We start from the raw sequence: 15,172 nt of genomic DNA, 5'->3' as shown, positions 1-15,172 counted from the left end.
GTGAGGGTTTTAGCAATAATATTCCTTTATCTCCACTTTTATTTGATTTAGCTCTTGAACCTTTTTTATCTCATATACACAAGAATACTCTTATATCAGGTTTTCATTATGGTGATAAGAGTTTGAAATAATCTGCTTATGCAAATGATGTTCTTCGATTTCTTTTCAATGAAGATTCTTTCATTCCTGGCCTCCTTCATGAAATTTCAGATTTTTCTGTTTCAGGATGTAAAGTAAATTTTGATAAAACTGAGTTTATACCCATTACAAAATTCTGTGTTAAGGATTCCCTTGCAACCACAGGTTTTCATTGGAATAATTCTAAGATCAAATATTTGGGAATTTGGTTCACTAATTCTATTATAGATTCAGGCAAACTCAATATGAAAGACGGTTTAATTAGAATTGATAAGCTTTTGTCTCTTTGTAATTCCCTTTTGTTGTCATGGTGGGGCCGCCTTGATTCGAATAAAATGATGATAAATTAGGCAATAAAATAGAAGTTTATCGACGATCCCAATACATAGTCCATCTATATATTTTAAACGAATTGACTCTCTCCAAGTTTCTTTGGAACGGCAACAAGTCTAGAATTTTCTCTTTCTCAGCTCAAGAAACTTAGGGCAGATAGTTGTGCAAATTGTCCAGATTTTCTGTTATATCATAAAGCTTTTTGTTTAAAATAGGCTTCCAAGTGGCTTCCTCCTCCTTCTTCATCTTTATGGCCTCTGTGGTTGGATGTTGAGCTTTCCTTTCCGTCACCAATTACTGCTAAAGAAGCCCTAGCTTTCTCCTCAAAATTAAAGTTTTATGCCACTATTCAATCATACATTCTCTCCGTTGAAGCCTCATTATCAAGATCAGATTTTTTCTTGCGACTCTTTTTTTGTACTATCCACTCTGGTAGAACTGTCTTATTACTATCAGTAATAGGCCCATTTAATGGCAGTCTTGGAGACAAAAGGGAATTTTGGGGGTTTAGGACTTATTTGATGGTTGAAAAACACATTATTTTCCTCAATGCCAGGTCACTTTTAACTGTCCTCTGTCATTTTATTACAAGTTTTCAATTCTTCTGGAACTTATTTTGGATATTCTTTGTTCCTTTCCATCTTTTCCCATGACTCCAATGCCTCCAGCTTTGCTTCTAACTTTACTTACACTTGCTCCTAAAGATTCCCTTATTTATAGATACTTTGAGCCCAATTCCCTCCACTGCAAAAACTAAGATAGAATTTACTTGGAAAGCAGACTTGGGGGATGTGACTGGAGTATCCAATTATGGAATAAAATTGGATCCAGAATATTTAAAGTTTAGCGAACTGCTTCTACCACCCAGACCCTATTCTTTTTGTATCATAGACTATATCGCACCCCTGCCTCTATTGCTAATTTTTCAAAGGGTACCAATAAGGCCTGTAGGTCATGTGGACATTCAAATGGAAATGTATTACATCTCCTTTTTTTCTGTCCTCCTACTGGTGGTTTTTGGAGGAAAATATAGTCTCAAATTTCAACAGTCCGTTGAATAACACCAAGTGGTACTTTCTTTAATTAAAACAATGATCATAAAAGCAAGACATACATACCATACGTGTACAAAACTAAGAGATTAAAATGACCAAAGTGTAATAGGACCACGCGTTTTAAAACCAGATAGTAGCATAATATCGTTAAAAACAATTAATAATGTAAAAAAAGAAAAAGTGTTGCTGCTAAAATCTACAAATAAGACAGTGAATTGCAGAGAGACACTAGATGAGAACAGTTCACTGAAGCAGCTGTCAGTTGTTGATAGTCAGTATCGAGTCGTCGGGATCGCATTCCATAGTATAGCAGGGTCAGAGAACACAGGTTGTACTGAAATAAAGCTTCATAGATTTCTTATTGTTTTAATCACCTGTGCACATCCTCAAGATTGTTGCCGGGCCTGTAATTTGCTGGTTGAATTTGCGATATGCACGGTGAATGAAGATTGCAAGGCTTATGTTTAAAGCTGTGTTCTCTGGGTTCAATGCCACGATAATTGCTGGCCTGCTGGACCGGACTCCCAATCTGTTCCACTCTGGCCTCAGTTTTATTCTGCGCTGGGCCAGCAATGCAGGGCAGAGGCATAAAACTGCTCCAAGGACTCCACCAGGTCCCCGCAGCCCCTGCACTGTAGCTCATCTGATGTACGATGCCAAAGAGGTAAATGTTTCAGAAAGTGCCATTCCCCCAATCTAAGTGACATAAACCGCAATTTTAAATACAGAGGGTACGTGCAGGGCAGAACAGTCTGTAATCTGCATAGTCCTATGTCCACCTCTTTGCTTTTTTTATCTGATGTTCTTATGTTACGGGCCCATGACAAAGGTTTATTTGATCTTATGCTAGCATTAGCTTTTCAGCAAATCACTTCCAATTGGAAGTGTTCAACAAGTATATCTCTTTCTGCCAAGTGGAACAATGTTTGTCATTATCATAGGTTGGATGTTGCATTTCCTTCTTTGTGTAGACTACAGATTAATAGAGACTTATATTGGATGACCAACTAATTATTTGAATATTCTTGCTAAACAGCATGTTATGGATACTCGTTCTTAAAACTTTAATCTTCAGTAAATTGTAATTATCTCTGCTTTTTTGTTATATATATTTTGTATTTATTTTCCTTGTTGTAGTCTTAATCTTTTTTTTTATATATGCTGCATTCCGATCATCAATTGTGTATTGATATAACATATTTCCGGTTCCCTCCCTTCATTTTGTACATCTCCCTTTTTCCATTCAGAATATACAAAAGTATAAACAGCTTTTCTGTTTATGTTGTTAAACATGTATACTTTGTGTTGTCTTTTCTATCTCTTTTGCTAGGTATGTTTATTATTATGTACATGTTACTTTTTATAGAGCTAATTAAACTCAAAAACAATTATTTTTATGGGAAACAACTGGCGGGCCGATTCTGATGTCGGAGTCCGTCCGAAATCGGTCAGGACCTGGAACCGAAAGAGCTCTTGTAGTCGGTTCAAGACCTGCAAGTAGGATGCAACCGAACCCTGTTCAGTCGCAATCCTATACTTAACAATGGGAGCATACATTCCAAACAGAATGCATGCTCGCATAGTTAAATGCAGAGGTGCAGTTCATCCCTGCACCCCGTGGCAGGCATCCCAAGGTGCCTGCTACTGGATGCAGGGATCAACAGGGGGCCACCATCTGTGCCCCCTAGGCCGCTATTCAGCGGTCTCACGCCCATGGGGGCCCAGCAAAGACAGTTTCCCAATGCCTTTCTAGATCAGAAAAGCTGGCACCGAAAGGCCGTGGGAAACTGACATCGTACTCCCTCGGCCGTAAAGAGCCGGCCGGGGGAGACTGAAAGGTTTCCGGATGGCGGACAGGCTTTCCGAGCCAGTCTGTAGCCATCCGGAAAACCGAGGCAGATTCCTTTCCAACCGAGCCCATCGGATGGGATCAGTTGGAAAGGAATCCGAATAGGGCAAGTCCGATGCAGTTAGGATGGCTGCAATTACTGCAATGTCCACCCTAAAATCCCCAGTTATAGATTTGTTTCTCTGTTCACTTCATCCTGTAATGGTAAAACACACGAAAGGTGATGGGGGAATGCTTGCAATTTCTCTAACTATTGATGATCGCTCGGGTTGCATCCCAACCGCTGATTAGAAAAATATGGAACACTGGAACTCCCCAGCACACTTACTAAATTACAGGCATTCTGTTTGTTTCCCCAAATTCTTGGGGAGAAGCTCAAAGGAAGAGCCCACTCAAATCCTGTAAGATCTCCAGAAAGACATGATTACTACAGAACACTTCCAAACACAGGACAATAAACTGGATTTATTGATAAGAAATGTTCCAAGTCAGGAAGTATTTAGATAGTCTACACATTTGTGCGGACTACGCAGATTGCCTAAAAATGGCATTTATGTGCTGCCACAAAAGATGCACTCTGTTCCAATAAAGAAGGTTTTCACAGCAGTGCACTTGGTTGTCATTAAAAATAGGTCCATTGTGGAAAGCATATGTGCTGGATGCGATTAGCTTTAAGATAGACCATTTGGATCTCCACTTTGAGTCCGATTCAATATTAAGAACACAGGAATGTCTTCATTTACCAAAGTGCCTTACAGGTATAAAAAGCCACCTACCAGGGCATTTTCAAGGTGGCAAATTGTGTGTGTTGGAGTCTCATAAGGAAACCACTAGTGTCCTCCCACATCTATCACTAAACTCCAGCCTGAAACAGGCCATGTATTTACAACAAATCAGGAGAGAGAAGTGTTGTAGGAAAAAAACAGTGTCCTATAACACCCAGGCAGGGGATACACAAGAATTGTCCTGGCATCGGGTTTGCTCCCTTTCAAGTGTTCCAAAGTTTTAGATGTGCTTCAGCTAGACCTGTCAGGTAAGATTTGACACTGCTGTTCCTGCAAGATGCCCTTAGTCCCCGCACTGAATATTCTGCTGAGCTCAGAGGAATGATCCCTGCCCATTCAGGTTGACCAGTCAATTAAGACAACCTATTTAACTACCAGGAGGAATTTTACACCACATTCACACCTCATTCAGGCCACATACAGGCTGTGGGTTGTCAAAAGCTAATGCCAATAAGCCTTCTGAATGCTCTGGCAGGTAAAGGGTGTTCATAAAGGTTACATTTCCAATATATTTAATAAAAATTCAAATTTGCCATAAGATTGGATTTATAATAAATGTGAAAATACATCTTTGAACTGTTTCTTAATTTGGTGCATGTTAAAATTGATAAATTAAAGTTTATATACTATACTATGATTTTTTCTGTGTGCCAGTTACAGTCCGACCAGTGACAAAGTCATTGGGCATAGTCACTGGAAGGACACATGTTTGACTCTTAAAAATCATGCACCCTACCTTGTGGCCAGCAAAATGCACATAGTGGTGTCTTATTTCATATTTTAAAATCAGTGTTTCCTACCTGTCAAATGGGTGATTTTGACAGGTCTATGCAGCATGGGTCAATTGCTGCCATCAGACTACACAGGGTAGGTTTAAAGCCATGTTTTCACTGCCACTGGAGTCTCTGGCACAATAGATGCTGCAGTACCACAAGTGGTATTTGGGTGTATTTCAACACCATATTATATGGCCTTTAGTGTTAGGAATGTTTAATGTGCCAATCAAGGTTAAGCCAAATTAACCAGGTTTAAAGCGGAAGCACATGCACATTACTTCTCTTTAGCAGGGGTACGAGTACACATAATCCTACGTCCAGAGAAAGTAGAGTCCAGAAGAATCTTGGGTGACCAGCAGAAAAGCCGGATTTCCTATACTACATTATCAACAGGCAATTCCACATACTCTTTCAATAAAAACACACCGATTATAAAACAGTTCTTTTTTAATACAGATGCATCAGCACAGTCTTCAGAAGGCACAACAATGATACTCTGCGGATCCTTTAGTGGATTCAACTCCTATGATTTCAGAATTAAATGCACTCCACTCGGCACTGCAAAAGTAAACACTTCACTCCTGACATGGATGGTCTCAGACTCCTCATTATATGCACAGGGACGCAATGTAGATTTAAAACATTGGAAATTCAAAGATAATAGAGCCACAATGGTTGTTGGTGTGACTCTTGGTCTGGGACTACCTCGTCCAGAGTCCTTGGAGAGAGGAGAGGTGGTGACTCCAAGACATATTTAACACACCTACAGATCCCACAGTGCAGGACGCTGCTGGGCTCTGCCCAAGCAAAGACCAGGCCAAGGCAGGCCTTTCTGTGCCAATAGGAGACCAGACTGGCCAACCCTCTCATTTTTCACCTGCCCCGGACTAGACTTGTGACAATTGTACAAGTGATGCAAAGATGGGGAAACTTAAGCCACCCGCTCATTGCCCCCAGTATGCAGCCTCTCACCAGGGTCTTCTTGCTAGACTGCCTCAAATGAAAAATCAATTCGGAGTTTTCTGGTATCCGAGGTGGGGCAATTACTGGGGAGATATCGTCAGTTGAGGAGGAACTTGGTTTGCATGCTGTTGTAGTGCCATCAGTAGAGATTGCAATTTTCCCACCAATCTCTTTGGATGGCCCTGGCGCAAGCCCTAATATCTTTAGAGTACCTCCTACCCCTATTGTTGCTAATGCGGGTTCAAAGAAGGTCACTTGTGCAATAGTAATATGAGCCCCGTTTCCTCCCCTCCCCCAATAGAGGCCCGCTTGCAATCAAAAGGAAACAGAAGGACCAATCATTAAGTCAAATTGGTGGGGTCAGTGACCTGAAGGGCTCTACTGAACAGATTAAGATCTCCGCAGGGATCCCAAACAGGCAGCAGCAATAACTTTGGTCCTAGTCAGGGAGTATTTATGGACAATTTGCTGGTTAGAATTAACGCAATGATTAAGCCATGTCTTCATGAATGTTTTTTAGGATGACAGCTATCAAGAAAGTGGTTGCTAACCTCCCTTTGGTGGGGTCTGATTGTCAAAATCTCAGATTATGTACCCCTAGTGATTTGGTTAACAACTCAAGTCTGGAGAGGAGGGGCATTGAGAGAACATGTAAGGAAAATTCCGCATCTCATATTTCTGGCTCATGGGAGCCTGTTCTCAATTATCCTTTTTCTGCAGCCCACCCTTTTGCTAAACTTCTAGAGCCTCAGTAGGCCATGGCTTGCCACCCACTACTCCCACGAACTTCAGATACGCCCCCTTCGTGTTTCTTTACCAGCGCAAGCCCATATTGATGAACCTTGGATTGAGTGTAGATGGCAAGGAGAAAGGAGGGGCCAAATGCTTGGTACAGCTTTAAATCGGCTCCCCTCCCACTGAGACAACCCCCTTTATTGTCATACTAGGGAATGTTCAACACCTACAGGAGTGGGTGTCAGAAAACTATACACATATAAATAACAAAGGCACTCATTGGTTTAATACACGTGGGGGTTGACGTTTTGGTCAGTCAATCTAATGGTAAGAATTCCCTAAATTGGCTTTTCGCATAATGATAGAAAGGGGACTGTGCAGTTGTCAACTTTAACCAGGCGAGGGTTGCTGTCCGCCTTTTGGCTAATATTTGTGGGTTGCATCATATTGCCCCGTGTATTAAGGCTTTACCTTTAGGCACCTTTTATCCCTCCTGCTTGCCTGTTATTGGTCTTTCCTCGCCATGGGCATACGATGCTGCTACTCCTAGCTCACAATTTCTGATCCCTAGAATATCCAAACCTCACATAATATTGAGCCACTGATCATGCTGGAGAATGTGGAGTGACTACAGAAAGAATGGTTGTCACTTTTTTCACCTGCGAATGTTCTCCCCAATCATCAATGCTGTATCTGACATATTCAAATCTGGTTTAAATTTCCTGAGTTCACATTTTGCAAGTTCTAAAAAAGCAGCCCGAGTGGCAAAATTGTATTTCTAGGTATGACATAATTGCCTTCCAAGAACCATGGGATACCTGCAATTCTTTCATAGTGGAAGGTTTTCAAACTTTTTTTTGTTCCTGTGATTGATTCATCTGTGGGGAGACCCAAAGGCAGGCTGTTTATATTGATATCTCTACCTATATCTTGCAAGTCTCATGATCTTCAAACTGGGTCTCCTAAATTGCAGGCAGCAGGAACGGTTAATGGTCAATTTTTATAATGCTATTTCTGGCTCTAATTCCTCAGAGCATTTGGCTGCATTATGCATGTACTTTGGGAATCAGAGGGTTAGAGGCATGTCTCATTGCTAGACAATATTGATGGGAAACTTTCACCTCTATTCAGGTCAGGGACCTTGTAACATCTTTGACCCCCTGTTTTTGTACATTCATGACAACAAATTCCATTTTGAACATTCAGGTTTGGGCAGAGCTCTTAAATGATTGTATCTGTGAATTTAAGAGGATCTGTTCTTTTTAGGCTCTTGATTTACAGAATTTTAAGATCCTTCCCCAACTATGATGGGTAGGGTTGTATGACAGTGGCCAACTTCATCATAGTATCACGTAAACTGTTTAACAACGTAGATAAGATTATGGTGCATACTATGAGTTTTAGTGATCATAACCTATCTCTCTGAAGATGAGTGGGCATCTCATGGGTAAGAACGGTTTGTAAGTTTATTGTCCCAGGAATAACATCTATCAATAAAGGGAGAAGACTAAGGTGGTAGACAGTAGTACCGGAGACCTCGCTCTCTCTCTCAATTGAGAGAGATCTGTGCCCTGGAACTAGAACTTTGCTGGAGGAAAGACAGAAGTGGGGGCAGGGGGGGGGGGGAGGGAGAGGGAAAGAGTGACCACAAATGTATTGGCAGTCCTCAGGGCTTTTACATCGATCATGATAGTGGTTCAGTTTTTCTTTCCTAATCATGTTGGACCTCTTATTGCCCACAGACGCTTTCACAAAAGTTGCTCTAGGATACCCAGAATTCTTTTCAAGGCCATGCAGAGCAACCAAAGAGTGTAGAAACAGTATGAAGAATGTATTATAAAGCAGAGATTCTAGCAGGAATAAGGAGAAAAAAATACAAGAGGTTGAGAATGAGGCATGGGAGGAATTTGTTTTAGCTTCCACAGAAAAAAAAAAAGTGTGGCAAGTTTTGGGAAGTAGTCAACCACCCATTTTGTAATAACTCAGAGAAAGGGTTCAGTCATTTCTCATATTCCTCAGAGATGTGGACATACCACTTTGAAGGGAAATATAATATGGGTTTTGTGGCTCCTTCTATCGAGTCTTCAATCCCAGCAGGTCTCGCTGTCTGTTGGTTTGGAGGAGGTTAAAAAGGCCATTTTGCATCTATCTCACATAAACTGAGGAAATTATTGATTGCAACATGTATTAATTTGCTTTCTTAATCTTTACTATCGGGCATGAATTAGAGTAATTGAATGTTAACCTAAGATTGCTGTTTTAAATGTTTTATGGATCTTTCATGGCTTTGATTCTTTAAACTGAATAAAGGAAATTGACATTGAAATAAATAACAAAGACCCATGAAGAAAGGATACAAGAGGAAAGAAGCTATGGGGATAGATTGAGGACTTTAAAAGGCAGCTTCCATTGGTAGATGCTCAGCATACTCTTCACTCTAAATGGAATTTGCCGATTGAGTCAGCTGTATACCCTGTAATACAGGTAACTAAAGTAGCCTTGATAACTCAATCACAAACCAAAAACGACCCACACATAAGCTCAGCAATACAATCATCACACAATAAAATAGCCCTTCGTCCAGGCCTCCTGGCTTCCAAGAAAAAGGTGTTTTGTGGGCCTGGAAACCATTAGCCCTTTATACACCCAACACATTCTCCAAGCTAAGAGTCACATAGAAGATTATAGGAGGGAGGTTTTCATAGCACACTATAGACTTGTACGCTTGAAATACTTGCATCACATTTATTACCCTAGGACAAGACTGTGGTGTATGAAGTGGGATATATTCTCCTCGGTTTTAGAAGTCGAGTTTGGGAACGAGACATCCAACATATGGTCTGGAATTGCAAAGTCATTCAAAGGTATTGGGAGGTGACTGCTTGAACCCTTTCAGAGGATTGGAGCAACACCTCACCTTGAAACTCCAAACCCGCAAATAGCACTCTTAAACATACTCGAAGACTTGAGAACGACCACATGTGAAAAAGACTTCCTTTAGATTGATATAATAAATGTCAGAATTAACAGAACACAGAATTGGATTCGAGGGTGGTGAAGGCCTAGAGAGTGCTAAAAGGAAGAAGGGACAGATGTAGAATATTAGAGCTCGCAATCAACGAACTATGAATTGCCTAAACAAACATGAGAAAATATGGAAGGCATGGACACCATTAGTGACATGCTGTTTAATTGTTGATTGATCTTTAGTGCTAACAGTCATGTCTTGATTTGGTACAGGGTCCAAATTTCTTGTGAATGGGGATGGGGCAGTAATTGTAACGTATGAGAATTGCACCGGAATCTTGGAAGTTGTTATTTCTATTAATTATTGCATGGGGGGACGATATATGCATTCCCCCCTCTGTACTTTTCCTTCCCGCTACAAATGTCCAGTTGTTCCTCAATGAAATAATATGTTCAATTCAAATGTGTAAGTGATGGAATTTGGACATAGGGGTATGGAGCAAAGGGGTATTGCCACCACAGTATGTTTATGCAATCAAGAAAGGCCCCTGGAGAACTTAGGAATCTTTTTCTTAGCCAATGGCAAATGTGGTTCAGATAAATTCCGATATTACTTTCACTCTCAGATGGATGTGAATTTGGTTTTGTAAATATGTAAATGTGCCAGTGAGGAGGCTACAGGCAAAATAAATACAGTACAAACAGGACTTTAATTGCAAATATAAAAGAAGAAATTAGGGGACAATTTGTAGTATTTTCATGCATCACACCAAGCAGAATATGGATCAAGTCTAGCCATATTTACCCTTACTATAGAAATTAAACAGTAAGTTTAGCAATACAGTTCAAGAAACAAAATACAGAACTGCTGTGTTTTGCAATTGTCAGTATCTACATCCCAAAAAACTTTTATCAGAATTAGAGCAACAAGCCTCAATGCAAGCCTTTTTATACTTCAATGTTTTGTCAATAGTATTTAAAATCTTCAAGGGTTGAGGGATAGATTGGTGCCATATACATCTATTTGTATCCGTTTTTAATGTCTGTGTAGTTCTCATACTTCCTTACAGGCTGGCTTTCATCATATGCCACATCTAGTGTAATTATATGAACTGTAGTTATAAATACAAAGTAGTTCACCAGAGAACAGATACTTTATTAACGCATTAGTGTGTGGATCTAAAGTTAAAGAATGGGGTATGTCGATGATCATTTCCTGCTGGTGTTTAGACCTAAAACTAGCAATACAAAGGAACTACATAAAATTGTGCATGTTCAAAACAGTTCTGCCTTTAAATAGATTATAATTATATTGTGAGCCAGCTAAAGGTATCCCCGAAGAAATGATTCTGAGAGAAGGGTAGAGGTGGAGTTGAGAGGTCACCAAGAAGAGACTCATACGAGTGAAGCCAAAAGCACATGGACATACTCTAATCCAGAGGTCTTTAAACTGTGGGGGAAGCTCTCTTAGAGAGGCCGGATGGTTTTGGGACGGGGTACACCAGGTCTTCGGCAAGTGGATCATTTAAAATGCTCCTAGAGAACAGTGATAAACATGTTGAAAACAGTGGTGTATTTTAGTGAAATAAGATACGGTAAAAGTTGGGTGCTCTCCAATGGGCTATAAATAATGGATTTGGTCAGCCATGTCCTGGCTGAAAGTTGATGTCAAAGTGGAGGGGGAGGGGGGTGGCTCTAAATATCCCTCAGGCTTCTTCCCCTATATTTCTGATAAAGGATCACACGGTGGATACTTTTTAACTTTTAGAATGTTGGCCATGGTGTAACTGCACGTCCAAAAGGGATAGCTGCACATAACCACAATGTTTGACTTGATAAATTTGTTCAGAATGGTCAATTTTATGGAATAATTGTGACAATTAGTTTGTTAATCTGGGATCCCTGATAACTTTTTTCTATGTGAGGAGGGGGTAGGGCACTGAATTAAAAAAGTCTGAAAACCATTCTTCTATGCAGTAGCCATCAATGGATTATTATGGGATTGAGCTTGAAAAGCTTACCTGCAAGATACCCTATTACGGCAAAGCAAACCACCAACAACACAGAAAGTGTGATCAGCGCTGTAAATAAAAACAAAGAATGTTTGGTGACTGTACAGTTTAGGAAAAAAACATATTGCCCATTCCGGCAATATTTTAACAAATCATTAAATAGACACCACGGGCTTTGTTATTAACAGTTGCACTGGATGTGCACCCGTTTTATGCATTTGAGGTTATGAAAGCTCATACAGGTAAGTCAAAACATATCCACGTCAGAGCATGAACTGCAGACAGCACACCTGGGAAACAGTGTGTACACAATACCTCTATTTCTGACCTGTGGTATTTGCAGTGTATGCATTAACTTGGCACAATTATGAGATACACGTTTGAGTTTTAGGCAATGTACACATACAACTAGCATTGCCACAGTGAATACGTTTTGCGTCTATCATGGGAGTCCCAAGCTATTGTCCTTCCCAATGGTGTCTGTTTACCATCATTTTAAAAATAAAACTGAAAAAAGTTTCAAAATACTGAAGAAAAAACAAACATTATAAAGGTGCCTAAAAGCTGTACATTTATTTCAAGATTTTCAGTACTTAAAAATTGTTGGTTTACTTATCAAATATGTTTCATTCAGGAAGCTCTGAACAGAATTAAAAAAGGGAGTCATCAGAGTTTAAAGGCAAAAGGCTTGCCAAGGCCTTATTTACTTTCCACAGCACACTGAAATAAAATAATTGCTGCAGGCATTTGGTGCCCTGCAGTAGCATGGGTAACAGATTTATGGTCCTCTAGAAAAATACATTTTCTTTTTAGTCATGCTAAGTATACCTTCTGCCTCAAGGCCATCTGAATGACCGAAGCAGCCAGCCCCTCCCTCAGCTCTCTAAAAGCATGTGTATGCCCATCCCAGCGCCTTGAGACCCTCACAGGTGAGTAGACACGCTCTGAAAACCCCGATTGGTAGATGGATCACATATTGCGCAGGTGCACTTTCACCAACGGGGGCTTCCAAAACTAACTCTGGACAAAGGAGGTACACTCAGGGCCCAACTCACAGAACTAACTTAAGACAAAATCTTAAACTTACTACCATTTACTCATTTTAGTATTCACAGAAGGCACTTACTCATTGATGAGTAAGTGCCTTCTGTGAATACCAAAATGGTAGTAAGTTTAGGATTTTGTCTTAAGTTAGTTCTGTGAATCGGGCCCATCGTACACAACAACACACACCAGCAAGAAGCAATGTATGCAAGCCTGTCAGTGGGGATATGTCCCACCTTCTACCAGCAGATCCATTGGTCTACCGCGCATCTCGTGTCCGCGCGCACACCCCAACGGGATGTCATGTGCGAGCTGAGACCGCGCTCAACCACCAGCCAACAGTGTGGGAAGCGAGGCTCAGCTGGCAGGCGACAAGACAAGGCAGCAAAGGCCTCCCAACAGAAAGGATAAGATTGACAGGAGACGTGGAACGTGCTTTCAACCAGGGCCGGCTTTAGCACTGGTGGCGCCCTGTGCAACACCCGTCTGTTGGCGCCCCCCCAGTGACCACCTATGCCACGGATTCCCTCACTCGCTCCCTTTAACAGTGCCCTTCAAGTCTCCATAACCACTGTCTCTCAGATTCATTTCGTTGTATAGCGCCACTCATACCAATGTAAGGCGTCGCAGCACTTTACATCACACACACATTGCACAGAAATGATAAGATTGATAGGAGACGTAAAATGTGCTTTCAGCAACAGGCAGCAGGATGAAATGATGGTGACGGACACGGCTACCCAGGGTCGGTCGGGCTGGCAGTGCCACACGGGTCGTGTGGCACGGCAGTGCACGGGTATTACTGTTGTCTGAGGACATGCTTTGGGGCCCTGCAGGATTTTGTTAGCTGGCGGTTTCATAATCGTACCACAAACATTGCCTGCAGCCAGAACACTGAATTCAGTTGGAAAGTGCCCACAGCGCAAGCCCTTAAAAATGCAAAACTGCCCGGGTGTCGAGCTATAGGATTCCCTAACGGGGCCACTCTTGTTTTGGGGCCTCGGCCTATCTTCTGTGCGAGTCCCACCTTGAGGTTACCCCACTCTGCTTACAGCATCAGGGGGCGTCTTATGTGTGTGGAAGGGAGGCTACATGGTGTCCCAGGCTCGATACATTGTATCTCGGGGGCGTGTATCGGCCCAGCTGCCCCCGTTGCTCACCTGTAATGAGCACCCGTCCATCTTTCGTCCATGCCCACTTGTCCCCGATGGGTCCGGCTTGGCGCACATCTGTCTCCTCGGAGTTCCGCTCCCGCTCCTCTGTGCTGACCCCGTTGTTTAAGAGGGCATCGTGCTCATCAAATTCCAGCCTCTTCCGGGTAGGGGACACGCCGTTGCGGTGCGTCCGGACCTGTTCGGGCGAAGAGGGAGTCTGGCCCGACGGGGTCTGACCAGGAGAAAAGGCGATGCCGGAATCATCATAGCCCGGGCCCCCTTTCAGGGGTGTCATCGGCGCACACTCACCCACCATGCTCCTCTCCGAATTGAAGAAGACAAAAACTGAGGTATAAATAAAATGAAATCACTGAACTTAAAAGAGTCAGGCTAGTTGCAATGATGTGATCCTGGGCAAACCGTGAGAGGCCTCGTAAAGGGGACAGATGTATTGATAAGCGACAGCAAGATGTCGGTTTTACGGGCCGGGGCAAACTCTGCCAATGAGTACTTCCGGGGGCCCCTCCCTCAGTGCCAGGTGCCGGCCAGACCGCGGGGGTCCTCCGATCTCGCATCTGCTCGCTGTCCAGGGAGGGGTGTACGGGGCTGCGGGTTAGAAGCTGCCGCTCTCACGGTCGCTTCCGCCTTTCAGCATCAGAGCGCGGTTCTTGCCTTGGAAATTTCAAAATTCCCGCCACGAATTTTTAAAAGTGAGTCATTTGGCGCGCGATATGTATCCGTGTTGTTTTCGTGTCTTCTGTAGCAGGCGCGGCGTGCAGGCGCATCATTTAAAGCTACAGCTATTCAATTTCATTGCTTGTTCATTTATATTAAAATAGGAACCCTTAAGTCCTGCTGTTGTTACTTTATTCACTGAAAGTATATTTGTGATGACTTTTAAAGAAATGTAGTCACAGTGCAAGTAGACAAGAACGATATTGAAGCAAATGTACGAAATGACACAAACAAATGACGTAAATCGACAAGCATTAATTCTATATTTATTTTACCTATATAACTTAAGCAGAGGAACATCGTTGGCTATCTCAAATATGTCAATATTACAACTTAAAATTAGGATTTTAAATGCAAAATTTTCATGCTAGATGAAAGGTAGCAGACAGAGTCCGAGTGAGGCTTGGGTCTGTGAGGACTGACCGAGGGATAGTGTGAGTCAGTTAATGTCCTCTCATGATGGGCTGAAGGTGTGAAAAGGGCTTATAGGGACCATGAAGACCAAGAGAGGGTAGCATGTCTAGCTTTCTGTGCCTGGGTCCCAGCCAATGACATTTTAGGGCAGTTTGAGGGAGCGTTAGGGCCAACTGAGCTGCTTGAGGGCTGACATATGACTGAGGGTAAGT

At 42.1% G+C, this 15,172-nt stretch overlaps 1 protein-coding gene across 1 annotated transcript in view; it reads right to left on the bottom strand.

Moving 5' to 3' along the window:
* The window catches only part of LOC146813216 (killer cell lectin-like receptor subfamily G member 2), a 61,527-nt gene extending 47,063 nt beyond the window's left edge, over positions 1-14,464 (bottom strand). The window contains exons 1-2 of the mRNA XM_085620093.1: positions 13,818-14,464; positions 11,623-11,682 (exon numbers count right to left, since the gene is read on the bottom strand). Of these exons, the coding sequence (XP_085476219.1) occupies positions 11,623-11,682; positions 13,818-14,127 (370 nt within the window). The 5' untranslated portion in view covers positions 14,128-14,464. The remainder of the gene's footprint in view (positions 1-11,622; positions 11,683-13,817) is intronic.
* Between the last annotated feature and the right edge of the window lie 708 nt (positions 14,465-15,172).

The sequence above is a fragment of the Triturus cristatus genome, chromosome 7 (genome assembly GCF_964204655.1).
Source record: "Triturus cristatus chromosome 7, aTriCri1.1, whole genome shotgun sequence".
Classification (NCBI taxonomy): Eukaryota; Metazoa; Chordata; class Amphibia; order Caudata; family Salamandridae; genus Triturus; species Triturus cristatus.
This window is presented reverse-complemented; position numbering and strand designations above follow the sequence as displayed.